This window comes from Calonectris borealis, chromosome 3 (assembly GCF_964195595.1).
Source record: "Calonectris borealis chromosome 3, bCalBor7.hap1.2, whole genome shotgun sequence".
NCBI classification, from domain to species: domain Eukaryota; kingdom Metazoa; phylum Chordata; class Aves; order Procellariiformes; family Procellariidae; genus Calonectris; species Calonectris borealis.
This window is the reverse complement of record NC_134314.1, coordinates 60114660-60142463: the sequence shown is the minus strand read 5'-3', so window position 1 is coordinate 60142463 and position 27804 is coordinate 60114660. Positions and strand designations below refer to the sequence as shown.

The 27804-nt window shown below is 48.4% G+C and overlaps 2 protein-coding genes, 1 long non-coding RNA gene and 1 other non-coding gene across 4 annotated transcripts in view; 2 read left to right on the top strand and 2 right to left on the bottom strand.

Moving 5' to 3' along the window:
• NCOA7 (nuclear receptor coactivator 7) overlaps nucleotides 1-1052 on the bottom strand; it is a 103706-nt gene extending 102654 nt beyond the window's left edge. The window contains exon 1 of the mRNA XM_075145776.1: nucleotides 925-1052. The gene's annotated coding sequence lies outside the window, so the exon portion shown is untranslated. The remainder of the gene's footprint in view (nucleotides 1-924) is intronic.
• Nucleotides 219-8045, top strand: LOC142080435 (uncharacterized). The gene is made up of 3 exons (XR_012672986.1): nucleotides 219-751; nucleotides 4791-4857; nucleotides 6248-8045. It is a non-coding gene; the product is annotated as an uncharacterized LOC142080435 (long non-coding RNA).
• TRNAE-CUC (transfer RNA glutamic acid (anticodon CUC)) lies at nucleotides 1272-1343 on the top strand. Its single transcript has one exon. It is a non-coding gene; the product is annotated as a tRNA-Glu (tRNA).
• A 6453-nt stretch (nucleotides 8046-14498) lies between the features above and the next one.
• On the bottom strand, nucleotides 14499-26120 carry HEY2 (hes related family bHLH transcription factor with YRPW motif 2). Its single transcript, XM_075148089.1, has 5 exons — nucleotides 25914-26120; nucleotides 24697-24775; nucleotides 24506-24589; nucleotides 21725-21806; nucleotides 14499-16741 (listed from the first exon to the last, which is right to left on the bottom strand). Exons 1-5 carry the CDS (start codon nucleotides 25994-25996, stop codon nucleotides 16062-16064), a joined length of 1008 nt encoding a protein of 335 aa, XP_075004190.1. The 5' UTR covers nucleotides 25997-26120; the 3' UTR covers nucleotides 14499-16061.
• Nucleotides 26121-27804: the final 1684 nt, after the last annotated feature.

Genomic DNA, 27804 nt, shown 5'->3' with positions numbered 1-27804 from the left:
ACTCTGGTGAGACGGAAACCAAACACCTAAACCTCCCGAATACATCCCTGAGGAAAAGTGGTCTGCGGAAGTTTGTTTTCAGACTCTAAAGCTTTTGAAGGTAAGCTAATGCATATTTGCAGACTCTACAAGCATATAGTCTGAAGCTTATCTATCTTAACATGAAACAGGTTTCTTATATAATGCATTTCAGAGGCAGAGGGTTTGAGAACTAGAGAAACTTGCTTGTGTACAGCAAACCCTCTTATATTATGGACACTGCTTAAATAGGGAAAATTACTTTTGCTAGTACAGCCCGTAGATCTACTTTGCTCATGAAATCAACACGCCAGAGGAAAAAGCGTTTACGCAGATGTCATCTGCATTGATGGCAGAGTTTTCACTCCTCTCATAGAAACCTTGCCAAAAAAAGCAAAGTCACAGATTGGTATCTGTCGCGTAAGAAGGCCCTGGCAGCGCAAGGCAAGTGAACTGCCAATCTGGTTTCCCTCTGTGGAGCCACGGACTTTCACCTGAGGTAGGCCTTTTGATCGGCTCTCCCCTGCAGACCAAAATCCGAAAACCGGAGGAGCCGTGGTCTTTTTGTTTCCACAGCCTGCCTGAAGAGCAATGAAGACGGAGCGAAGGAAAACGCCACCAAGACGTTCCTCCCCTCCCGGGAGCCGCCGGCCGGGATGCGCAGTGCAGAGCGCCCGGCTGACAAGGCCCTGCCTGGAGCCGTTACAGCAACACCCCGTGGAGAGGCTATCTGGTAAGGCACAGCGTGAACAAGCAACACGAAATGAGGAAAAACAACCCCGCTCCCGCCAGGGCTGCCACCCGCCCAGCGGCCTGGGGCGGCGGGAGGAGGGAGACCCGCCCCGCCCCGCGCTCCGGCGCCTTCCTCCTAACGATCGCCCTCTGCACCGGCCGCGCAGTTCTTGCCTGTCGCGCTGTGCCGGGCACACCTGCTCCCGCTCCTGCACCGCCGGACTGACGGCAGGGCCCGAGGCTCTGTCCCGTCCGGCCTCCCACCGCCATCCCGCCCACGGCGAGGGCCCCTCACCCGCCTCGCTTCAGGCGCCCCCTCTCCTCCCCACCCCGTCACCGCCCCCCCCCCCCTTCCCTGGGGTGGAATGGAATGTCCCTCCCTACACACAGCTGCCTCCGGGACTTGGTACTGCCCGGAAGGGGGGAGCACAAGGAAGAGGAACCAGGAGGGCGGTAAGGGGCGGGGGGTGTGGCTATGTGAGTTAGCTCTTGAGGAGGGAGTTGGAGATTTGCTAGCGGGATCCCTGGTGGTCTAGTGGTTAGGATTCGGCGCTCTCACCGCCGCGGCCCGGGTTCGATTCCCGGTCAGGGAAATTCATTTTTCTCCTTCCGCAGTGTTTTGGCTTTCAGGATTCTCTCCGACCCTCATCCTTCTGCTTTTACATTCCGGGAGCATCCGGCCAGCTGCCGTGCGAGCCCCAGGCGCCGGCGTTGCTGCCCAGCAGCGAGTGTTAAGATGCACTTGGCAGTTTGGCGGAGTCATGGGTGAAGGAGCGTGGCAAGGCGCAGCGGCCTGTGCAGGGGCGGGCAGGCAGGGGAAGCCTGCCCAGGTGTAGCATCTGACGGGAAGTCTTGCCTTCACAAAACTGCCTGTGGACACCCCCTGCCCACCCATAGGGTTGCTAGGAGTCAGGAGAGGGCCGCTGAGCAACCTCTGCCTAGAGGGGCACAGGCGGGGCTGTTGGCCAGTTCTTAGAAATACCATATTTTCCTTTTTTTTTTGGCTGCTCTGACAGCTAAGGATGTTCCCACACCTTTTCCCCCACAGATGAATAGTCATTTGGTGCCGTCATGAATCTTTGAGCCATGGCAGCAGGGACTCCCTTAGCTGTCACTGGTGTGCACATGCCTCTGAGCGAGTGTTGTTTCCCCCAGAGAAGGAGGGAAGGGTTTGTCCCCTCCACCTCTGTCCTGGCGGGAGGGAGGCTGGGATTCTCCATGGTGCTTGCTCACCTGAGGAACAAACAGGCTGTCTCTTTGCAGTGTATTTGCACAGCCCACATCATGCAGGGTTGTTGGGTATATGGTTAGGGGGACAAGAGAGATCCCAGATATTCTTCAGGAGATGGAAAGAAATAAATGGAGAGGGCAAAGAGAGTTTTAATACCTCCCTGTCATTAGCATCTGTCTCGCTCCCTCCAGCAATGAAGTCCTCACCACACCTTCTCAGTTCCTAAAAACAATGTGGGTTCCCTGGCAGGTGGGGAGGAGAGAGGTGATGAGAACAGAGTAAGGCCTCTCCCAGTTCTGTGGCAGTGAGGTGCCTCCCCTCCTCCTCCTGGAGCTCCCAGCTCTGTCCTGTAGCAGAGCACATCAGCTGTGCATCCAAACCCTCATCCAGGGCTCCAGCAAGAGCTCCTCTTCTTCTGTAGACCCCACCTCCCACCCCTGCCCATGATTTGTGGGGTGAGAGAGAGGGCAGTGAGAGGACCTCTTCTTTCACGTTGGAGCAGTGCCTGCCTGTGGTGGGCTGACCTTGGCTGGCCACCAGTTGCCCACTCAGACGCTCTCTCACCCCCACTCCTCAGCAGGACAGGGGAAGAAAATAAGATGAAAAACTCGTGGGTTGAGATAAAGGCAGTTTAATGAAAGAAAGCAAAGGCCACATGGAAGCAAAGCAAAAAAAAAAGGTTTATTCTCTACTTTGCATCAACAGGTAATGCCCATTGACTTTCTGGGAAACGGGACCCCAGCACACGTAGCAGTTGCTTTGGAAGACAAATGCCTTAAAAATTAATCCCTCCCCCCACCCTTCTCTTAGCTTTTATTGCTGAGCACAACTGTCATGTGATAAGGAATATCCCCTTTGGTCAGTTTGGGTCAGCTGTCCTGGCTGTGTTTCCTCTCAAACTCTCCCTCTGTCCCCCAGCCTACTGGCCTTGGGAGAGGGGAGTGCTGGAGAAAGCGTCTTGATGCTGTGGGAGTTGATGTTGATGCTCAGCAGTAGCCAAAACACTGGTGTGTTATCAACACCCTTCTAGCTACAAATACAAAGCACAGCACTATGAGGACTGTTATGGGGAAAATTAATTCCATCCCAGCCAGACCCAGTACACTGCCACAGTTAAACCAAGAAATATTGGTAATAAATGAGTATAATAAAGTTATATCTTAGACAGAAGGCTAGCGTACCTGGCAGATTATGCTTTAGCAGGGATCCTCCCTGCTGCCAGGAGCAAGCCATGGCCCTTGCATCACCCATATAACTCCTTAATACTAGCAGGCCACGCTTTACACTGGAGTACTTTGCCCTGATGTGAAAGCACCACTGGAAATAATGGCTTTGGCTGCCTTTCCCAGGGTGTGCCGGAGGCGTACTGCAGTCTGGGCTGCCCTCCAGTGCAGATAGGAGTGTCTCATGAGAAATCCCAAGGTCCTCCACCATATTTTTTATGACAAGGAAGCTTCAAGAGGGCGCAAAGGGATGGGATTGCCTTTGCTTTAAGGCAGAAAGGAAACAGTCAAAAGGGCTGTCGTTACCCTTTAGATATTAAGAAAAGCTGCCCAATAATAGCTAAGCATGGGGACCTAAGGAATTATTGCATTCCTGTGGCTGGAGGTTGTTAAGAGCGGGCTGGGCAAGCACCTCATCAAGGGTCTCAGGCTGGGCCAGGGGAAGAGCTCAGTGGGTCTCCTAAGGTCCTGGAAGTCCTAATTTTATTATTTTGTCTTGGACTTTCCCCTATAATTATCAGTTTACATGAGCGGCACTGAGACAGATAGCTGTGTGGGCTCTTAGATTCCCCCCTCTCTCTTCGGACTCAGTGACATGCCTTACCAACTTCGTGGAAAAAGTTGTGTTTTCTACCTCAGAAAATGATGGGTCATTTTAGAAGCAGCTAAAATGAATTGCAGGTGTTGAAAAGGTATAGGTATGGTTTTGCAGAGTAGCAAAAGAAGTATTTCCTTTGGTTTTAACTCATTTTTTGTAGTGGTATGTTTGCATGCTCTTAGCACCATGAGTCCAGCTTTAGAGTCATCTGAGAAAGGATAATCATATGTAAGATTTTAGAAACCCGGAAAAAGTTACCAGAATAGCTCTTGCACACAAAGAAAGAGTACATTTTCCAGTATTTTGCTAGGAATGGAAGCATAGTCTCTGAGGAGGCTACCTAGTGGCCTTCCCAACCCCTTTTTAGTCCAATGCCAGACTTGAAACTTGCCCTCGCACAGAGGACAAATATCCACCCAGCAAGGAATGGGAACCAGTCCTCTTGCTGGTGTCCTACCACTTCAGGTCCCACTGTAATTGAAGGTGTCCTGGTTAGAGTTGAAAAGAGTCCAGGGTAAGTGTTCATCTTCAGCACGGGTTGAACAGTTATGGCAGTTTCCTGGCTTAGATTAACATGATGGAAGGAAGGAACAGGGTACTCGTTTTTAACAGGTGGAAGAAGTATCTTTCCTAGAGTCTTTGTTGATATTTTTGTTTTAAATAATAAGTAACTCATGACCCTGGTACGCTGAAGCCCCAGAAAGGGTGGGCTATTTTGCAGAGGGCTGGCAGTACAATCAAAGACACATTACAAAAGCGATCTGCCACATGGCTGCATAGGCTAGAACAGAGATATTTCAAACAAATAGAAGATCAATATGTGGAATATGATGATGATGTTGTTGTTGTTGCTGTTGTTGTTGTTGTTGTTATTGTTATTATAAGCATCGCATTCTCAGAGTGTAGCTGAATTTGCTTGTAACTGTGATATATTCTGAGATACTGGACCACAAGTCATTTTACTTTCATTTCTATTCTTCCTCAAAAGCTTGACCAATTGCCTTCGATCTCGCAGCGAAGGTTGATGGGAATGCACTGCACTAGAAATAAAGAAGGTAAGGGAGACAATACTTTAACTGCAGATCAATTTAAACCAGCAGCTGAGTTTCTGGATAAGACTGTTAACTCTTACTTTTTATACTTTATTGGAAAATCTGGGAACAAGAGCTTTCACAACCAAACTTGATCTTTTATCTCTGGCATTAACTTTTCTTTCTGGCTACCTCCTTTAAGTTATAGCCCTACATTAATTCCACTTCTTAAGTTTTTTCCAATCTTATATGAAGTACCTACCTGTGAGTGAACATAAGATTTTGCATGACTTTTACAACCAATAGACTCTTTAGAAAATGAAAGCTCCCAGTTTTTTTCTAAAGGCATATTTTCTGTTTGCCCTCATATTTTACTTCTCTCTGAAGGACATACAGTCATGCAGTCATTGGATTTATTCTGGTGGCCCAGGGCATTCTGGTGGCCGCTTATCCCCTTATTTTTTGTTTTATTGTGGACATAAACAAGATGCTATCCTCTACGGGGCAACCAGCCTCTTCTTGTTGATAAAAATATCGTTTGCACGTGCCACGAGGTGGCACCCCGGTCCCACGGCTGCCACCACCCACCCGCGCCTCCCAGCATGGTCCCTGCTCTGAAGGTTTCAGATTTAATTCCGTAGGTTACCATTGTGCCCGTTTAATTCCAATGAGCTATAGAGTAATGAAGGCTTTGTATTTGCTGATAAAGCCAGCTTCATGTACAGGTGAAGCTGTTATTAAGCCAAATCATATGCAACGTGTTTCCTTGAGTCTAAGGCTGTACATGGAAGCTTTACAAGCTGTCTTTTAAACAGTCTTAATGTAGCATTTAAAAAAGAGAAGTTACAAAGGATTATCAGGATTCTTTAACGCCTCAGTCTATCTGTGGCATTTATACGTTGACGATATATGCCATTACCAGAGTGACGAAGAAACACATGGCCCTGGATGTGCTCGTCCTCACAGCCAGGCACCAGCAGCATCTCTGCTTTTTAGCTGTAGATTTTGAACTGAAGGTCATGCAGAAAGTCTGTGCCAAGGCAAAGGAGGGGACCAGATTTTCTGCATCCCAGGTCAGGATCCCAGGGCATCATGATCAGCTGGCCAGGGAGACAAGAAGGGTCTGCTTTTGTTCCCTTCTGCGCTGATTCACAAGGCTGGTGGACCATGGAAGCAGTCTGTGCTATGACATTAGTGCTGTTGTCACCATGGCAGTCAAAGGACACAAACAAGGCAAAGTGTTTATTAAACTGCTGAACTGCTGGAGATGGAAGGGGAAAAAAAAAAAAAGATGCTTTCAGGCACACAACCCCTCCTCCAGGCTTTTTTTTCCCTTTCCTCCTATTATCTCTCCCCAAGATCCTTTCTGTAAAATACTGCTGTCTTAAAACATAATTGTAAATCTCTTTCCTAGGTACACATTTGATATGGAACACCTCCTGGACAGCAAGATAAACTAACAGAACATAACAACCTCATTTCAAATTCTGCTAGGACTGTCCCTTCAGAACTACAGCTGGAAAATTTACTCTGAATCATGGTTTAAGAGAAATTATTTTATCCAAACTGAGGCATTTTATTTAAGGTGATGGTAACTTAAGTTTAATGCAGATTTAATTACCACACACAGATCTAGATAATACTATCCAAGGACCATTTTCCAAAAAGTCCTTTTACAGGAGCAGTTGCCATGTCCTATTAAGAAGTGCTCTGATCATGAAATTATGAAAGGTCTGATCCTTTTAAACGCCTGAACTTTTTCACTTACATGCTGAAAATCTGCTTTCTAGACTCCTTTTATTACTGCCTTGTGGCTACAGTCAATCATTACCTTCTGCTTTTCCATGCTTTGTTTCCCATGTACTCTTTTGATTAATCACATTTTAGTAAACTATATTGACAACATTATTATGCTGTGCCTAATCTTTGTCTTGCTGGCAGGAAAATGGAGCTGGGAGGTGCCAGCTTCCCCCAAAAGCAGGAACATAATAACAGGCTATAAATTGATATTACAACACATGCTCAGGCTGGTGGTGCTGCCCGCTGCGTGTAACAGGGAATAGCAGTGACCCAGGCGAGGCCAAGGCAGCTGATGGAGCGTGGCCACGGCAGGGTGCCTTCTGCAGCTCTGCTGCCAAGCGGCGATGCAAACAAACTGGCCCCGCATCCTTTGCAAGGGATTTTTTTGACATAAATGACAACTCTGTATTCCATAAATGTCATAATTGCTATTGTGTAAGCTGCAGTTCTGCGCAAGAGATCCAGCAAAATAACCAAAAGAAATAGAAATTTTCTTCCCCTCCGTTCAGATAAGAGACTGCCTGTCTAATTCTAACAGGATGAAGTTTTGCAGTATATAGTCTTCAGTTTGTTCCTCTCTACCTGAAGCTGGGTAGAAAGTCTCAGCTTCAGATTTGGACAACGGCCTCGGGTCAATCGAAATGGAGCATCTTGCTGTAGCCTGCTGGGAGGTTTTCATCCCTCCAACCATACTGCACTCATCTCCCCTTAAGCAAGCAGGCTGAAGCTGAGTGTGAAGCACGTGTGATGGCGAGCACAAGCTCCTATCACCATGACTCCCCTGCCTGCTGTGAGGCTCACAGGGAGCCCTTGTGTGCATGCCAAACCCGGTTCTGAAGTGCTCACCCTTGGGCTTCCCACCACGATCCATCCAAGTCTGTGTTTGGTGAGGAGGGAGTGACGGGAGCTGCTGGTGGCTCTGGCTGTGAATGCAGGCGATATGCAACAGCTCGCTGCGATATGCCGTCCTGCCACACTTCTTCGGAAACACAGAAGTTTAGAAGAGGCGCCCGTCACCCCCCGCCTGTCTGCTTTCTTGGTGACCGCGCTCCGTTGCTGGGCTGCTTGGAGTGGGTAACTCACGGCAGGGTGAGATAAGCACGCCGCCGGCAGCGGGAGCGGGCAGCCGTCTGCCTGCAGGCAGGCAAGAGCCGCCTCACCCCAAGCACGGCAGCGATCCCCCTGTGACAGCTCAGCACAGCAATACCCAGAAGTAGTGTCCTCTGCTTATTCATTCCCACCGTGTTGGTGTACTTACAGGTACTTCAGCACTTTTGAAAACCAGCTATCTTAAAACCTTTTGTACCTACTTTCTATTACATTTTGCTGATCCTGCTTTAAGAGTTAAAAACCGAGTGTTTAAAAGTAATGTAATAAATCCTACTTCTCCTGTGATCATACAATTTGAAGGTTTTTTTTCTTCCACGTCATCCCTTATGCCGTCAGAAATTTGCCTCCCTCACTAGCATCTGGGCTCCAGGAGAGCTACTATGTTCTGTTAACTGGAGGCTCACAGTAAGGGCCAGAAACTCTAGTTAAGGGTGCTCACAAGATGAACATGAGTGTGGAGACAATCTTTCCCCTGGAGTCTGAGGTCTAATTAGGGAAGATCAAGGACAAGAAACGAAGTAACACTATTCCCACTTTACTGGTGGGCAGCCAAGCAGCAGACTAACAAACAGTTGCATTTCTGACGTATTTAAACAATCAAAAGGAACTTGACACCTAAATATTATTACAAATCAGACAAATGAGAATGCATCCTCTGAAGTTTTGGTCCTGCAGGGACTTAAAAGCATGAATAACTTTATTTATACAAATAGTCCCACTGGAGAGGAATAGTCCCTCTGTATCCCTCAGAGGGACATCCTTAGTCCCCCTGCGGGATCAGTCCTTAAGTGCATATTGGTGCTGAACTATCAGACTGATTTTGAAAAGCAGCAGGGACACACCCCCCCTTAGCTGAAAAAGTCATGCACATCAACGGTAGCTAAAAAATACCTCTCTAACATGCCCAGCTTTTTTTCCCTTAAAAGTTTATACGCAGAAAAAAAAGGGCTTTATTTCTCTTTCTTGTCTCCAATTTCAACCACAGGCACAGAATACCCCACTGCAAAAGCTGGGCATAAGGGCAAGCAGGTTTTACATATTTATATTGAATTATTTCTTCTTTATTGTTTTGTTGGTGGCTACCGCTATTGGGCATTCTTGGGTTTTGACGGTCACATCAAAGGATCTGCTCTGGCGTGAGAACCGGTCAAAGTGAGCCAGATAATTCATGGATTTATTACTGAGGTCGGTTCCCATGATTGTCAGTGGGCAGCAGCCACTGCTGTGTCGTAATCCTCATTCTCTTGGTAAGGCACATACTGCCTTAAAAAGGTTTAATGATCCAATAGTGATTTACTAATGGGAATCTTTCTGGAGGGTTTAGCAGGCCTTGAAGGAGGACAGGGCAGCACAGGACGGTCAGTTTTCAGCAGTATTGAGAAACATTTTGTTTTGTTTTGTTTTGTTTTGTTTTGAGATTCCTGTTTGTAGCATTTTTATCTGCTAACTGCAATAATTAATTGAAGGGACAAAGTCATTGTGGCTGGGCAGGTATCAGACCCGTGATGACAGGAGGAGGGAAGGAAGCAGACACCGGCCGTGTGATGGCAGATCACGACTGAAGACCTGAGGTAATTATCAAAAACCACACATTTTGGCCTTTGTGATCGACGAAATTGAAGGGTTGTCAAGCATTGGAACAGGCTGCCCAGGGAAATGGTGGAGTCCCCATCCCTGGAGGTATTTAAAAGACGTGTAGATGTGGTGCTTAGGGACATGGTTTAGTGGTGGACATGGCAGTGCTAGGTTAACGGTTAGACTTGATGGTCTTTTCCAACCTAAATGATTCTATGATTCTATGGGAGAGAGAGACCGGGACAGCCTGGTGAAACCGCAGTCTTTTGCTGTGGTTGCAACCCGTTTGCCTCTCCTTTCTGCCGGGAAAGCGGGGAGGGGGCTGCCCAGTGGGAAGGCTGCCCAAAAAAGAGGGGAGAGGAGGGAAAAGGCAAGGAAGCGGCTTTGCCTACCCAGAGGAAAGGAGATGCTCCTTGTGCCCGAGGAGCCAGCACGCCCCGCCACTGCTCACCCTTGCCACCCCGGTGCCTCTTCAGAAAAACAAACCCAAGATAAACCCAAACAAAATAAACTCCCTTCTCCTCCACCAAAATACATTTAGAAAGCAACAGAGGGAGAGGGGGTGGGGAGAGAAACAATGTTATTTTATTTTAAGGCTTGTATATTAAACCCAAGTGTTGTGCTGGGACGTGTCATTAAAAACTATTTGAGCTATCCACACACAACAGACCTCATCTTGTTAATCTAGTTGCAAAAGTGTACCTTAAATGCATAATATTTTGTTTTAAACTCCCTGAGGCAGAGTCCTTCTCCTAAAGAGAAATAAAGTTACCTGGCTGATATATGAAAAAAAAATATGGCATTCAGAGTTAAATCAAACCTAAGGGGGAAAAAAGCGTAGGCCTTTAAGTAATCGTAATTTTGTCTCCTTAGGTTTATGGATTGCCTTGTAGTCATTTATTAGATTTTCATCTACCACATAGTAATACAGAATATTATCTATGGGTATTCTTTACAGGTAAAACCCCTATCTTCCAGTAATATACTGTTTCCTGGAGCAGTGTGTCGATTCCATAGAAGGAGGTCTTGTAGTGTAACATACACGAAGACGTGGGCAGAGTTAGATATTTCCCAGCTGTTAGGTGACTGCAATCACAATTTCAGTGTTGCATCAACGCATTTTTTTCATCCTGAAGGCTTTCCTTTATAGAAGAGAAAAATGCTGAATATGGACTGCATGGAAAGCAAAATTAAGTCAACACCTCAGAAAGACTTTCCTGTAGAATAAGTAATAGCACTGTTCAGATAAACACCATCTAAAACATTTAGCTTTTCTTTAATTCAGTATCGGCAGCTGTAGCTGTAAAAAAGGAGTCTGCCTCTCTAAACCATGAAAGTAATTCAACTAGACACGTTTCCTTTTACTTCCCATATTCATTTCCTTTTCCTTCTGTTTTTTTAATTTCTGGGGTACAACACTAAGTCATGTGTCCCAGCTTTGCACTGCCACCATGAATGCAGAAAAATATCCTTTTAAAAAGAAATTATATTGACATCATCTTATAATCACTGCCACTGCTGCAGCCAGAGCATTAAGAGAAATTCTGAAGTTAGCACTGAATGAGCCCATTGCAGGTGTTGACTGGTCTTAGTTTTACAAGATGGATAGATGATAACAACACATTATCATCAAATGATTTTGATACTGTTCTGTTGTTTCTTCAGATGAGGAGGTGGCTGATTCTTTGAAAAAATTACATCACATGTGAAAACTTTATTAAGCTTCTAATCTTGTCTCTCCACAGATGCAAGATAGAGAAGGAGCGATTCAGTTGCCTGGCCGTATGCATTTAGTGCCACTTAAGCAACCTTGGGTTTCCCAGGGATCTGCACAGGGCTGGTAAAGGTGACACAGGACACAAGGGAGACCTGTACCTTCCAGAGTGATAGCTGGAGCCCAGCTTAGGACATGGCAAATATTTAGGCAACTGAATGCCGACTAAGTGACTGTGCTTACACATTAATAGCACTTTACAACCTCCAGTAGTAGCAATTACCAGAGGAAAAAAAAACCAAAAACAAACCCACAAAAAAACCCCCAAACCAAAACACCCCTTTTCAGATAATTATCTGTCAAAATTTTGTTTCATTTGTAAATCAGGAAAGCTCGGGTTTACCCTCAAGTTGAGGTCCCAGCATTTCTAGCACCTGCCTGGTGCTCCTCTGCTTACATTTCTGGTCATGGTTAGATGTATTGCTGTGGTCATCTCTTTCGAGACCTTTACACATTAGCTTCCAAAACCCAAGTCTTTGCTGTGTAAAATGGTGAAGCAAAGGAACAGAGCACAAGTAAAAATTTCAGCGTTGAGTAAAATTGCACTCAGGTTCAGGCAGTATCTCACACAAATGAGGCTGGGCACATGAAGCTTGCAAACAAAGCTATACCAATTTCTACATCTTTTCTCGAAGTTGGACAAAACTGTGACTATTAAATCACTCAGGTCCTCATTTGTGTGATCTCAGGCTATCTGTGCCTATAGAAGCAGATGACTAATGAGACTGGTGACTACAGGGCTGGTAACAGTCCACTTCACACTTCAGTAGTATTTTCTGATGTAGTATCTTCTGATGAAAAGACGCTTGTGACCTTTTTCTATTACGAAGAAGAAACTGCTCAGTTACAATAGCCCTAAGAATTTGCCAATATCCACGTCCCAGGCTTCAGTAAATGCCCTTTACTTATCTCATGACATCCCGATTGAAGTATCATCTCTCAGAATAGCTGCAAACAAACATTTTGAAGGTTCACACTTAGGAGGCAGCAGCATGGACTGGCAGCTCCCGGCAGTTGTTCAGGCAGATGTAGTCACAGCCAGGATACGATTATTCTGCTTTGAATGTATGCATTCAGCTCTCAGCCACAGTAGCCGGGTTTTCTTCTGGGGCAATACCTAATGCCAGATTTCCTCCACTTGCAATCAGAGCAAAGGGAGGACAGGCAGCACTGCCTGTCAGTTGCCCGTCTCCTCTCCAGGGTAATAATCTTCTCTCGGTGCTAAGTGACACAGTTAGTCCCGCAGCTACAGCAGCCTAAGTGCTTTTTATTTGCACTGCTGAGGGCTAAGGTTTCGAGCCTGCTAATGCTGAGTGACAGAATTGGTTTTTAGCTTTTTCCTCTTAAGAAAAACATTCTAGGAAATTGCATAACCTCCTTTGATCCTCTTGATAACTGGAATTTGAGGTTGCAAATCCACCCCTTGAAAAGTTAGTCAAAGCCAACTGCTTACTGTTGAGCAAGCAGCCCGATTTGCTTTCTTGTGCTATGTGCTACGATCTAGTCCTAAATGATATAAATTACAAATGTTCCTCTTCCTCCAGGTCCATTCATCATTGAATGCAGAATAAAGATAGAAAAGGGTCAAAGTAAGGTTGCGCATGCACAGCCACGAGTCCTACCTTTTGGATCTTGGTTATGCCAAGGAAACGGCTTTCCCTTGCTCTGTTTTAAAAATTGCATAGACTCCTTCAGCTCTGACCTGTTAGCACAGCTACAACCAAAGCCATCAGCAGCTATTACTCTCTGATGTCTTTCCAACAGCACATGTAAAATACGCTGCTTCTCCATTAATTTCTCACTTGGGAAATTTTCATCTGCTGTCACAGAGGTAACATTCCCAACAGAAGCTCAGGACTGAACAGGTATGAAGGCTGAGCTCCTGCCTCATGTGCTGGTCCCTTCAGGTGATTCAGTTTAAAAACCAAACCAAACCAAACCAAACCAAACCAAACCAAATGACAACGAAGAAAAACAAGAAATAGAGGAGACATCAGCAACTCAGTGTACATGAATTTGGCCTGTTTTGCGAGAGTGAAAATGGGATAAGCCCAAACACACAGACTGCACAAATCCACCCATGATGTGTTGTTTCAGGATGATAAAATAACTATGTTTTCATCTAATCAGTCTCAGAAATATTTTTTCAAAATTTCTTTCTTTAGAATGAGGCAAAATGTTGCATTTGGGGCAACAAATTATAATGATTTGCAGCACATCGATTAGATTGAAGCCCTTAGGTGGAACCAAGTCAGTGGCTGCCCATTTTTAACATGCTAGGATGCATGGGAGACCTCCTACCAGGCTCTTAGAGGGCAGGTTAATAGTTAACAGCTTGAAGTCAAGTAGGGTTGCAACCTGCTCTTTTTCATGTAAATAAAGCCCACTTTTTATCTACTTGCCAGTTCACTAATGTCATCTTTATTCGCGAAACCGCTCATATGGAAAGTGAATGGTACCTGAACTGGAGATGCTGCTAAACATGCCAGTACAGCAGTACAGCATTTGTGTCCCAAATCAAAAAATGTCAAATTCCGCCCCCCAGCAACAAAACTTGAAAGAATGACAAGGATGATTTACAGTATAGAGGTAGCAAGCCTTCTTCCCCCTCTTTTGTCCATTTTCTCCATGGGACAGCATGCTGTTCAGGCAAATCACAATCCCTCCTCGCCTGGGTGCTGGAGACCAGCTGATGCAGGCAGGGATGGGTTACACGTTTAACATCTGGGAGAAAGGGGTGATGGGGAGGGAGTCACTGAGCTGGGGCTGCATTTCGGCAACGGATGAAGTCTCTGTCTGGCTGAAGGGTGGTCACGCCGTTTCTGTGCCTCAGTCTTGTCAGCTGTTATTTGGGCACAATAATCTTTTAGTGTCTTTTGGACCCGTAAGACTTCATGCTCATCCTTACGGATGGAGCTTTACACGCCTTCTATAGACAGGCTTTGCAGATCTAAGGTGAAACAATAACAAACCCTTGCCTCAGTGAGAACCGATAAATTAGAAGACCAGAACTGGAGGGAAAAACCACCCTCTCTGAATCCAGATCTTTAATCATGTCATTGGGTTGAAATTTTCCCCTTCTAAACACAGGCCCTCAGTGAGGATCTGAAGGAAAGCTGAACCTAGAAACCCCAACGATTCTGGGGGCACTCTGGGGTGGACAGATGGGTTTGTATCATTAAGCGTAGTGTCAACGCAGAACCAGTTTACAAGCCTGAAAACCAATGCTGCTTTACTGACTGCTTTTTTCTGCCTATTTCGGAGCACGCTGTATGAGACGGGCTTCCTGGCCGAGCAAGGGGGGCAGAAGAGGACGGAGCAGCCGACAGGCTTGTTACCAGTGGCAGAAACTAACTTTGAGTCCACGAGTATTCCTCAAGAGCAAACAAAAACTGCAACAAATCATCCATAACATGCAGTCAAAAAGGACTTCGTTTAATTAGTGATATGTAAAGACTTTTGCATAGAAAAAAGGTTAACAAAGTAATGCATAAAAGACCGGCTAGGTACAGTATTTTTAAAACAAATATTTTAAAGTATATTTTGCATAATGTTTAACATTCTCAATGCTTATTGCTTTCTCCACACAGCAGAGAAATCAAGTGCATAATAATACATGCTGTGTTTTATTTTTATTTTTTATTTTTTTTACATAAAATCTCTAGTTCTTGACTGGATGTATTAAAATACTTAGGTTATTTTAAGTCACTGTAATAAAAAATGAAAGCAAACCATTTTATGCAGCACTAGTTGTCTGGGTACTGACAAAATAATTTACTGACATACCCTTTAATACATTCATTTTGGTTTGGAATCAAACCCACATTACAATGTTGGCGTGTTAATAGCCAATTTAAAAATTGTCCCTACCATAACTTCATTCATACCCAGAGTGATCGTTCTCCCTGTAGTTGATAGCGAAAAGAAGAGGGATCTTGCACAGAATCGGCTAAAAGTAAATGTCCAAATACAGCTGAATAAGTTAATTTGAACTCTTGCAACACAGAGTCTCTTGTATTGGCATGAATCAACCGTATCCCAGCGTGCACACTTTAAATAGCTGGTTACTTCTGGGTGCATGACAAATTCACTGTTTGTGCAGATACGAGCTAGCACCATATTTAAGCCATAAAAAAGGGTGCCTCAAGGCTCACAGGCAGTGCTGAAACGTTCACTAATCCCAGCACTGATAAGATAATTGCTTTTACCAATGCTATGCTAGATGTCACAATTTGGCAAGTCTGTACAAAGAAAGTAAACTAAGGAAGCGAGAACTAGGCCTGTCAAATTGAACATTCTTCCTCGGCAATCTTTTGGCTAAAAATACCTCTCCCCTTCGAGAGCACGCTCTTCCCTGGAAAGATATCCAAGTCCTGAAGCTGAATGCAGGATTTCCCCTCTCTCCCATACCATTTCCATACCTGTACAATGTTATTTGTTTTAGCAGAACACACACATATATGACTTTTTTATTATTATTTTTTCAATGATGTCAGGCACTTATGAAACTCAAACACTTTTTCTAGCCTGCGGAGACCGGGTAGGTGCGATCCCTCACCTCTCTGCCAAACAAGGATGCATAGCTGGAGAATTATTAGTTCTAGTGTCTACGTATTTCCCAGGAAACCTCTACATGCCGATATGGTCACGCTGCTTCTGAAAGCCGCTGCTGCTCCCTCAAGGCGCCTCCAGCGAAACAAACCGAGACGACGACGACGACGACATCATCCCGTGTCCCCTCCGCCGCCCGGAACGAGGATAGCCGTGCCATTCCTCGGCGCGTTGCCGGCACCTCTCGGGCCCTTTGGGTGAAGGCAGCCCCTCGGCCGGGCTGAGCAGGAAGGACACGCCGAGTCCCGGCGGCTCGGGTGCGGGTGCGGGTGTGGGTGTGCACGTGGGGGGGGGTGCGTGCACGCGCGCGTGTGCTGAGGGAGAGGAGGGAGCCGGAGCGGGAAGGGAGAGGGGGGACTTAGAAGGCTCCAACTTCAGTCCCCCAGGGTCGGTACGGTTTGGTGCCGCCCCCGCTGCCAGCCTGCTGAGGGCTGGCGGTGGCTGATACGGCCAACGGAGGGGTGATGGCTGTCGCCGCAGCCACGGCAGCGGCAGCCGCGCTGGGGGGAAGCATGGGGAAGGCGCCGGTGAAGGAGAGGGGGAAGCTCTGGGCAGCGGCCGTGGCTGCCGCTGCCGCGGCGTGGACGGTAGCCGAGAGGGACAAGAGGGAGGTAGAGAGAGGGGGGACGCAGGGAGCGACGCTGCCAGCGGAGGGGACTCTGAGGGCGGCGTCGGCGTGGGCGAAGGTGGCCGTGAGCAGGGCGGAGCCGTGGGGGGGCACGTCCGAGGAGAGTCTGCACGGGGCGGCGTCGGAGCCGTGGAGTCCGTTCGGCTGCAGCAAAGCGGCCGGGAGGTGGTGAAAGGCGGCTGCCCAGTGGTGAGGGTGCAAGGGGTGGTGGTGGTGGGCCATGGAGGAGGTCATGGCAGCGGCTTCCCTCTGAGAGGCACAGGTGCTCAGGTGGGAGACGAGTCTAACGCGCAGGGGGTCAGATGTGTCGAGACCTTCCACCGAAGTCAGGTACCTCGCCACTTCTGTCAAGCACTCCCGGAAGCCGATGCTCATGAAATCCATGGCCAGGGAATGAGCGTCAAAATAACCTGCAAGGGGAGGGCAAAAGATGCGTTGAGTGCCGAGCTGGCTTCCCAGCCGACGTTAGGTGACACGGCTGACCCGGTCCTCGCTCAGCCGCCAGATCTCCCATTTATGGGTTAAGATTTGCAACGCGAAAAGTTTGCTCTCTGATCTGTAAATGGTTTGTGTGACCATCCCTGTAATGTAATAGGCTGCAGTTGTTTTTGCAGACAACATACAAATGAAAAGAATTAAGTCCATAAGTACTCGTGATACTTAAAAAGACATACGATGCCTCTCCTGAAATTCCTCAGCAAGCTGCTGCAGTGCAGTATTGGCCCCGCGCGTGTGTGTGAACCAGACGTTTATCCACACAAAGAAACAGGCTGGAGATCAGAGAGCTTGCATGTACTACCCTGCCTTTTCTTCCCTACGCTGGCATTCCTAGTAACGCCCTCAAACTCTTTCTCGACACTGTGAGATAGTTGTTGTAACTGCTGCCGGGGTCGCATCTACTTCACAGAGTCATTAAGACAATATGACATACGGTGTTATTTAACTACAAACTAAAAACATCTTGTCATGACTCTGCACACACACAATAAAAAGCTTTACTGAGAAAACGTTTTATGTAATGCCATTGCTAATTTGGAGATGGAAGACTGACAGTCATATGGCCCATGAGGTATTTCAACAAACAGCAACTGAAGCTCCACAGGCTTAGGACAAAAAAGCATTTGGAAAAAAAAAAAAGTCTTATTAAACGCACATGAAAAGATATTCCCTTTCTAAAAGGGTCTAGCATCAAATCTAGTGCTTGAGTTGCAGCTCGTCAACTACAAAAACCTATTCCAGTTTTTGGAATTTTCCTATTTTAGTTTAAAAGTAGTCTCCTTGGTGGAATAATGTCCTATCCACTCCCAAGCTGGCATGGTGTTTTCTCCTCTTGCTTTCAGTGAAAATTTTTAGGTATGTGTGACTATGATATATGTTAGTATATAAAGATCAATGCCCATATTATGGAGGAATGTGGCAGCAATACCTGCATTAGGCCTTGCACTCTCTGGCATGAAATAATCTCAGTCTTTCTGAAAAACGCTAGCACCTTAGGTAGTTGTTTTCACTTCTACCAACTTTCAAGCAAGAAAAGAGCCTTTCTGTCGCTGCACGCCCGCATTAGTTAATTAGAATTAACTTGGGCACGTTTATAGATGTCGCCCCAAATCCCCTGCCTGCTGTATACCCTTCTTGCCGAATTACGACAGCGATTTTGACGCAGGCGGCACGCTCATCTGAGGCTGTACGAGAACCGAGAGAAACGCCGGCTCGGCCAGCAGATCGGTGAGCAGGAGGGGTCGAGGACTCGTCTCAGCAAGCACTGACTCCTCACAGCTTTTTTCCTGCCAGGTCCGCTGCGACCAAGCGATCTGTGGAAACGCCTCGGTTTGAGTGAACTCCGGAGAAACAAAGGCCAGGCAGGCCAGCGGTGGCGAGCTAGCAGGGTACCTGCTCGAGTGCCAGCCAGCCTGGCACGGGGACTGCCTCTGCGCCAGAGGCTCCAGGACCTCCGGCGGCTTCAGAGGGGCTGACGCGCAGCCAAAGCCACCTCCCGCTCTGGCCACGAGTCAGCCAGCTTGGGAGTCCTGAGAGCGTGCGGCTCAAGCCAGGGCTTCCCGGCCTCCCTCCCTCTGGACCGGAGGAGACGTGGGGGATGTGGTTGTCACCAGCTTCCCCTGAGTCTGAGCTGCTGGCTCTGTGATGAGCCGTCCCAAAGCCCGGGTGATCCTGGCTCCCTCTCAGTCTCCTATGGTGGCCAAGACATGAAAACAGAGGGGAGATGAGAGCTGGGACTCCCAGGCTCCATTATGTTTTGATTTTGGTGGTTATCTTTTCCAGGTTTCCCCCTTTTGAGAGAGACTTAAAAATGTTGTTTCTCGTTTCTTTCCAAAACCCAAGAACATCCTCCACCACCACCCACACTCATACATGCCAGCGTTTTGTAGCGAATGGGAAGTCTCAGTTTTCCTCCAGCTTTCCTGCTAACCCACCTGCTCTGCATACAGGACACCGGCTAAGTCATTTGAGCTAGGTTGCTGACCCAGGTGTCAGTCACCCAAGCTAAATTTGCAGTGAAGCTGCAATAAAACAACACCGAGGTCCCAGCGAGCTACTCGCTGTTGACAAATTACTCCTCCCCTGAGCTTGCTTGCACGGTCAGCGAAAAGCCCTGTCCCCAGGCCAAAATAATAACTCAACGTGAACAGAAGACCATGGCCCGCACCTGCGTCAGGGCGGCAGAAACACGGAGTCCGTGCAGGACCTCAGAGGCGGCAGCCTGCCTGCCTGGGCAGCTCCGAAAAGCAGAGAAGGGATGGGAGCCATGTCGGGTTTTCTTCCGCCATGCCCACCTCGGACTCAGCACGCTGAGCAGCAGAAAACTCCACCCTGGCTTTCCTAGCCCCGGGCATTCCCCATCGTGGGTGTCCTCCATTTCTGCATGAGGAGGAAGAGGACGAGCTCTCCCCAGCCCTCAACACAGGGGAGTATCAGGACCCATTTCTTCCTGCTGCGATAATAGCTTTTGTCCGTAGGAAAAATAATGGAACTTATTTTTTTGCTGATCCAAAAAAGTTTCTGGCTCAGAAGACGAGTTACAAAGTGGGAATAACTACACTTGCAAATAAAACAAACATCTGCCTTAAAAACATCCTAAGAAATTATACTTAGAGCTGTTACTTAGGTTGCAAAGTAAAACATTAAGCAAGCAGGAAACGCAGGCTTAAGCTTTGCCCTGTACTAACTCGCAAACCTCTTTTTCTTAAAGTTTCTTAATCCGTGCAGTGAGATTACTCTTATCTCTGGGTCAGAAGGAGAAGATAAAGTCATAGTATCTGTGAAGCTGTTGGGTATTATATTGATGTGCCACCCGCTGCAGACCACGAGTAACAAACGGGGCCGTGTATGGCGTGAAGGCGGCTGCGGTTGCCTGCCCGGCGGCAGTGGGCTGACGCGGGTGTAAGCCAGCATCGCCTCTCCCCGCACCCCGACGCTTCGTCCTTCCCTGCACCGCCCTTCGGCAGCCACAGGCACGCCGGTGCCAGCCGGGGCAGGGAGAGGCACGGCAGCGGCGGTGGACCAAGGAAGAGACCGCAGGACCTGCTAACAAAATCCAGCTTGTCCGGCCGCAGCCGGAGGCTGGGGCTCTGCTGCTGACACCTCTCTCTGCCCAGCAGCTCCCATCCCAGGCACCGTCCCCTGCCCCACTAGCTGGGCCACCCGACCTGACCCAGTTATAAAATAATCCTCCACATACTTTTTTTGGGCAGGGAGGCCAGGGAAGGAGGGTTGACCTCCTGGCCCTCCCACTGTCAGTGCAGACATCAGAGGGGTGGGAGCTGCTGCAGCTTTTAAGAGGAACGATGTGCAGCGTGAAGCAGGGGTCAGGTTGGGATAGCCGAGCTGCACGTCGCGCGGGATGAAGCGAAACAGCTACCGCTTCCCTCAGCAGCTGAGCGTCGATCGCCCTGTGCACCAAGTGAGACAGAGCTTGTGGAAGGCCGGCATGCAACCACGCAATTAAAGACTGCACCATCACGCACACACACAGAGGATCTGAATTCAAATTGCACAAGCGTGATCAATTCTGGCGTTTCGTAACTTTCAAGAGCGTAGCTTTACCAACTAAATAGTGCTTTTTAAAGGATGTTTTTAGATATAAAAATTAACATTTTTTTTTAGATTTAATTTTGCACATTTTCCAAGGAATCAAGAGGTGTGTCTGTTATATGAAGGGCAATAAAAGCCCTTTCATCTCTTATAGAACAAGCTACCTATAAATTTTAAGCTTAAATGGATTCCTAGCAAAAGCCTCTTAACACCTAGAAAATACGTATGTCAGCTCAGTGTTGATTTTCACAAATAACAGAACACCAGCCCTCGACATGCTTTCCTATAACCATCTGTTGTTAAGCATGCACTGATCATAAGTTGAATTCTGTAATCGCTGCAAGGTACAGAGAGGAGCAGTAATTTGGTCATGGGCTAAAAACTTTTGAGTTTAATCAAAAAAAGAAGAGAGAGAGCAGCAGCCGCCTCTTTATAGCCTTTACCTATATGGCAGAATGGGTCAATGAAAAATCGGCTGGTTTCCATTGCAACAATGTGAACCATAATCACAGTCGATGGCACGGGACGTGGGACCGTGCTTATGGGAGGCCAGCAAGTTTCTCACTCCAAATAAGTTCCAAAATCATGACTAAACAGAATACCTCGTGGGTGGCTGAAATCATTTGGCCTCCAGCCTCGGGACTGTCAGCTTGCACAAGCGAGGTACGCTCGACTCCCGGCAGCCGGCTGATCTAGTGGGTCAGCCAGTGCAGCCCCTGCGTCACGCCAGCACCCAGCTAACAGGGAGCTCCCCAGACCTCTGACACACAAATACAGCATATAAATATGAGTGCAGAGAGCGCTGCTAGCCGCCTGCGGGTCTGCTTTATCAGATACCTGGAGCTGCATAGAGCAAGACTGGGTTTTTCTGGTGAATGAGATGGTCTAACCTGGCATTTAAAAGTCTTTCCAGAACAAAGAAAATAAGTAAACAATAACGAAAGTTCCTCTCCATCCACTTCCTTCGGTATAGCTGCTGGATAATGAGGTTTAGCATCGGTTTTATGCTACACAATCGTTGCCACAAACCTCCTGTTTATGTTTGGTGTTTGTGTATTTGTTTTGTCTCCCTGTGCAGATTTCAGTGCTCTTTGGAAACCCCAAACAAATCTCTGACTGGGCTGCTTGTGAATGAAGCCTTTACTCCCACAGTGTTATGAAAGCAAACACAAGCCCAGGGTCAAGTGCTTCTTTTGTCCCAGTAGTTCTTTCCCACGAGTTCAATCCTGCCATTAGCATTGATTTCCACTCCTTTAATCTGGAAACGCCTATCACAGCTCCTCAAAGCACTTTTTTTGCTGAGATTTCCCCAAATATTAGAAAAGAAACCATCGGCTCCTTACCTTTACCTCCCGTCGCCTGCAGCATCTTCAGATGATCCACTGTCATTTGCAGTATTTCCGCTTTTTCTAATTTGGCAGATCCCTTTGAGATAAGAGACTCATATAAATAAAGGCTTACAAGTACTAGAAACTTTAATTTGATATACTTTCCACTGAGCTCAGCCTTATGGTTTCAATTTCCCCTATCATTAGGACATTCTCGGCTTAATTCTTTCGTGAGCATCTGCCTCCCAGACTTTGTCTAAGGACTAATGCTGTCTCCTGTCTAGTGACACAAGCAGCAGCAGCTCAGTTTTGCTTTATAAGGCTACAGCTCAGCATAGCTCTGGCCTTGAAGATAGCGTAGAGATGACATCTTCACGAAATGAGAGAAATGCATAACTTTCTGGACTCTCTTTTTAACAACAGACACAAATGGAGAGCTGGCAGGACAAGTCTGCAGAGTGATCGATGAAGACCCTGCTGCAGTATTTTTTTTCTGCTTTTACCAGTAGGTGTCCCTGTGGACACACACTGAGAAGTATCCCTCTTTCTTAATCGCCTATTAATTTTCGACATGTCATTTGGCTGCTGAATATTCTATTCTCATTCTCGACTGAAAAAACAACGGCACAGTCCACTGTATTTTAAGTTAGCGAGAGGCCTAGTTTGCAAGGACATGAAGCTAAACACTATGAAAAAGAACGAGTTTAGTTTCTCTGTCAGTAATAATCTTTTCTGGTACTGAGGGTGGCTCACAGAGCTACAATAGGTGCTGGAAAAGTATAAAATACAACTTGAAAGGTAGTATTAAAATATTAATCTATAAATAAAACTATTTTGCATGGAAGCATTCCCTTGAACATCTGGAGCAGGCCCAGACGACTGAGTTTACCACGCAAATGTTATTCCAGTGCAAGAGATCATCCCTTGGCATCAGTTAAAACCAGGGCTGCACAAGCTTCAGCCACCGGCGGATCGCATCCTGCAAGCCAAATTTTTCTCTTACTTATCATCCGGGCCGCCTGACTGCCGTCGGCCGTCCTGCAGCCTCAGCCAGCTTCGCCCAGGTTGCACGCGTGCAAGTTCGGTAAGGCTTACACCCTCCTGCGCAGCCCCGCTTCGCCAGCGCTAATCTCTGCGAGGGACTCTGGAGAGCAGAGCTGTGATTTGGGGAGGGAGGGAAGGAGGGAGGGAGGCGGAAGTGAAACTAAACCTCCAACTTGGAAACCTCAGTGAGCTGAATGTCAAGGAGCTGGAAAAGGACTGATGACTTTGTCCTTGGCATAGTGCAGAAAAACGGTGGGGCTTTCTGGACAAAATACAGCGGGCGCTCATTTTTACGCCAATAGATTTTTTTCAATCCGCTCACTGCTTTCGGCGTTTTCCTCGTACAAAGGTTGGTGCGCGCGTGAATTTTTGGTCAGAATTCCCCATTTTACATGCGATTACATCCTGTACTTTTCTCAGACTTCATCTTTTCCATAGACACAGTAGAAGCCGTCTCAGTGAGAGTGACTAATAGCTAAAAACTGCATGGCGCTGGGTAATTTCCAAAGGCTCTGTAGGACTTGTTTTATAATGTTTGTGGTTTTCAAGAAGTAAACAATAAAATGGGACAAACAACTGTTGTCTCTTGCCCCTGTTTATCTAGCTGAAAATACCTCTGTCACTCTGTTTTGCCAGAACCTACGGAAAGGCACAGTTACAACTGGTTGTTATTAAAAATGTATTGCAGGTGACACAAGTGATGCTCTCACCATGATTACAATATTTAAAATTTCTTTTCAGCTTTTGTTCAGACCAGGGATGTAACAGGCCTAATACGGCGTGCAGCGCTTGCCACGCAGTTACCACTGACATTCAGCAACTCGCAATCCTGGTCTCAAATTTTACTTTCTGGTTTTTATTTTACTATTTCAAGGAAGTCAGGTTCTTTATTTTCAGTTGGTTCCTTTTTATTGAAACGTAGTGTCAATTGCACATATCCATAGATCTCCAGACACCTCAAGTAAAACAGGAACAAGGCTAAATATTGGATCAAAGCCCAAAAAATAAAAATCAAGATATGGAAAAGTAAATAAATAATTTCGTTTGAATGGCATAAACAAAATGGCCTTTTTTACAGGACAGATTGTATTCTAAGCTTTTGGTCTGTAATTTCATGACCAAGGAGCTGAACCAAAGTTAGCTGGATCCTTCCAGCCTTCCCACTGAATACTTTCTTACTGAAAGTCTTTGAACATACCACTGACTTCACTAGCTCACATGACATGGGCCTAGTCCCTCTCCTAATGCCCTGGTTCTAAAGAGTAATTTTAAAACGTCAATAATCCAGACTGTCTGTTCCCTTTTCAGGAAACTGGATTGATTAGTTTGCAACTGAAGTTATAGATTAAAAAATGAAAGGTTTCTTAAAGTAGGGGCGAAAGAGATTATATCTAAAGATTTAGACAGAAGGCTAATTGACGAACAGGTTTGGGGGAGTTGTGTTGGGTTTGGGTTTTTTTTTTAAATATGGAGTAAAGCGCATTTTTAACAAAACCACTACTGGAATTCATCGAAAGAACAGAGGCAACATGAACACAGTTACCCTTAAGGGAAAAACATGCCAAAGAATGGAAATGTTTTTCAGCCTTATAATGAATTATGTTTCTAATAGTTTCGCCACAAGAAAGCATTTTATTGAAATGCCTGCTTTGTGCCAGATCAGGACACATACAATATTATTTTAATGAGTTTTACAAGAGAACTAACATTGCCAGATGAGATACAGAATTAAAAAAAAAAAAAAGGGCTTACTTGTTTTTCAAAAGCAGTTGGCACAAGCCGCCTCAGCTCTGATAAACTGTTATTTATACGATCACGGCGCCTTTTCTCTATAATCTATTCCCAAAAAAACAAAACACATGATGTTTATAAAAAATGTTGAAGGGCAAAATCACAGCACACATGCAAATTGTCACACGGGAAAAGAATTAAATGCAACGTACCCCTCTTCTTTTCTTTCTGGCCATAATCTGAGATGTTGTTGTTGGGGAATTTGACCGAATGACAGAACTATTACTTTGCCTGTGAAACAATAAAAGCATGTCAGGTGTTGCACAACTTGACACTGCTCTTCGAAGACACCTTAGGTCACCAGATTAAGTATGCACAGTCCCTCTCTTGCCGTTTTCAGTGCTTAGAAGATGTGCTTTGCATTGCACAGTATTTTTACAGAGAGAGATATTTCATTTTTGATTGCCCCAGCATATATTTTGAATTGGCAGAACACTCTGTTGGAAATAAAGTCCCTTTCGGAAGACAGCTCACTGCCCAGCTCAGCTGATTTCGTTTTCATTGCATATAAAGCCCTGCCTACCAAATACAGGCTGAAGAACCGAGTCCAAAACCACGTGAACAACCTCTATACGCTAACAGCAGTGGTAAGTACGTGTATCCGATGCCACAACCTCTGCCTGGCCTGCTAGGTTTTGACATTCCTGCCCATTGCTACACGAGTCAATAGATGCTCAAGTACAACGCCAGCTGCCCAGCCCGGGTCTGTTGCGTTGTCCCACATCAGGAACAGAATTCAAAATCCACTTCTAAAACTACACTACCCACAGGTACAAAAAGGTTTTTATTTCATCATGAGCGAGCAAAAAATCCAGTAGCTTTTGATACTCATTTAGCCACTGGTGCGGACGAGACGGGGCTCTGGTACATGCGCCTCTAAATTGGCAGGACCAGCTCTGAAGACCAGCGCGGTCCCGGCGGAGCTCCCGGGCCGGCCCTCCTTCGGCAAACCCTCGCCTGCACGCAGGCTTTGCTGAAGTTACCACTCAGCTACTGTGGATCCCTACTTACTTTCCACAGCTCATTTCCCACTGGTGCCGATTCCCTTAGGTTGTTCGGCCCGCTCAGGAGCTATTTTGGAAAAGATCTGATTGAAAATGGCAAATTAAGCGGAGCTAATGAACTGCAGCCCGCTGGCTCACAAGCCACTTGAGTGCTCCGGATAATTTCGAGGCTCGGGCAGCTAGACCGCGGGGCAAATTCTTGCGGGGCTATCAACAAGCAGCTAGTTGACCTGGAGGGGGACAAAACCGCACCCCGCTTCGCGGCCAGGTTTCTCCCTCGCTCTGCCCCATCCCGGGGCGCATCCCGGCCCCCGGCGCCGCCCGCGGAGACGGCGGCCCCGGGGGGGCGGGGGTGCCCCACTTACCCCGAGTAGTTGTTCTCACTCCCCACGTCTATAGTCTCGTCCATGTCGCTGTCTGAGGTAGTTTCCTCGCAAGGCCGCTTCATCGTGGGCGCAGGACGCGGCGCAGCTTATAGCCGGGGTGGGGGCAGAGATAAATAAATCCGGGGCGGGCTCCGGCACGGCTCGGTACGGCTCGGCTCCGCACCGCCAGCAGGGCAAACCCTCTCTGAGGCGCTTTCCCACGCCGCGGCACAGCCTCAAGCCCGCCGGCCCGCCCCCGGCAAGGCCCGCCCCGCCGGGGCTGATGGGGAGGGGGGGCCGCCCACCGCGGAGGCGCGGAGCGGCGCGCAGCGGCACGGAGGAGCCGGCGGCCGCCCCGCGGGGGGCCCGGCCGCCCTCGGCCCCCGGCAGGCGGGGAGCGGAGCGGGGCAGATGCCCCCGGCACGGGGCTGGGGGGGGCGCGGTGCTCCGGGGCAGCCCCGGGGCTCGCCCTCCGGCGGGGAAGAAGCGGGATCTGGCTCCCAGCCCTCCCATGCCGCCGGAGCAGGGGGGAGGGAGGGGAGGCGGCCCCGCTATCCCCCCCCCGGCGTTTGGGGGGGCCTTGCTGCCTCTGGCCCGTAAGCCCCGAGCCGGATCAGCCCCCCGCCCCGTCCTGCAAAGCCCCCGGCGGTGCCGGGCAGCCCTGGCCGCCGCTCCTGGGATGCCGCGGGCTGTCTTGTAGGGCAGAGGAGCAAGGGTTCGGGGGTTGTGTAAAACCCGGGAAAGGTATAAATCCCGTCCCGGCCGGGCGAGCGGCCCCGTCCGCCTCGCGGGGCTCCCACAGGCGCGCCGAGGGGTAGCGGGCACTTGCAGGGACGGGAGCCAAGCACGGCGATAATCCCGGCTGGAAAGGACTTGGAGGAAGCTTAGCGGCTCGGTTACTGGCGGATCTGTAACAGGCGGGTTTTATTTTGCTTTTGTTTGGGATTTCCCCCCCCCCCCCGTTTGTTTGTTTTGTGTTTTCTAATTCCGGATTCCTGACAAAATACATTTGGGGTGCTATGTTCTCCGGTATATTCTCCGCAGAAATTCAATCTTTCACCTTCCGTGACTATCCCGCTCTGCCTGTCCCCCCTCCGTCCCCTTTGCCACCTTCCTGGGGACATCTTTCTCCCGCCCCTGCTGCCGGGACGCTGGCCGAGAGGGGCCGGGGCCGGTCGGCGCGCTGCGGCGCCGGCACCAGCCTGGGCACCGCCGTGTTACCGTGACTCTCGGCGGACACACGGAGCCGAGGGTCGCTCAGCAGCCCGGAGGACTTGCAGCCGGGCGGTCAGACGGGGCGGCGGTGGGGCTGGCCCTGCCGAGCGATGCCGCTCGGCAGGGCCAGCCTCACCGCCGCCCCGCCTGGCCGCCCGGGGCTGCGGCTGCCCGGCCCGGGCTCCGGGGAGCAGCACCTGCTGGAGAGAGGCGCGGGAAACGATCACCGGGATCGCCACAAAACGATGAAGTGGAGAGGAGTCTCCCCGTCGGCGCGGCGTGGCTCCACGTCCCTCACCGTGGCGCCGGGGCCGCCGTGCCCTCTCCTCTCCGGCTTTCCGGGAGGCCACAGCACGATGCGGGTGGGGGAGGGACGAAAGAGGAGCCGGAGGTGGCCATGGCTCCGGCTTTCCTTTCGGGGCAGGCTGCGGGCTCGGCGGGCCGGGCGGGCGGCGGGGAGCGGGCACCTTCCCGGCGCGGCTCCGCTCGGCAGCGCCGGGGCCGCGTCTGCCCGCGGGCGGAGTTTGCCCCGGCTGCCTTATATTTAGCAGCCGATGGTGCCAATGACTCGGTTTTCTACTCGGTTAAACCCTGCAGAAGGTACAGGTGGTTTGGTTGGTTTGCGGGTGTGCGTGCGAGAAAGGGCCGTGGTGAAAGAGAAACCGGCGCCAGCTCT

Bases quoted from the DNA above. Each gene is read 5' to 3' on its own strand.
- HEY2 (XM_075148089.1), bottom strand. From the start codon at position 25,996: ATGAAGCGGCCTTGCGAGGAAACTACCTCAGACAGCGACATGGACGAG. The intron at 24,776-25,913 runs GTAAGTGGGGCA...ATTGTTTCACAG, and splicing joins AGTGAGAACAACTACTCGGG to GCAAAGTAATAGTTCTGTCA. The intron at 21,807-24,505 runs GTAAGCCCTTTT...CTTATCTCAAAG, and splicing joins CAACTGCTTTTGAAAAACAA to GGATCTGCCAAATTAGAAAA.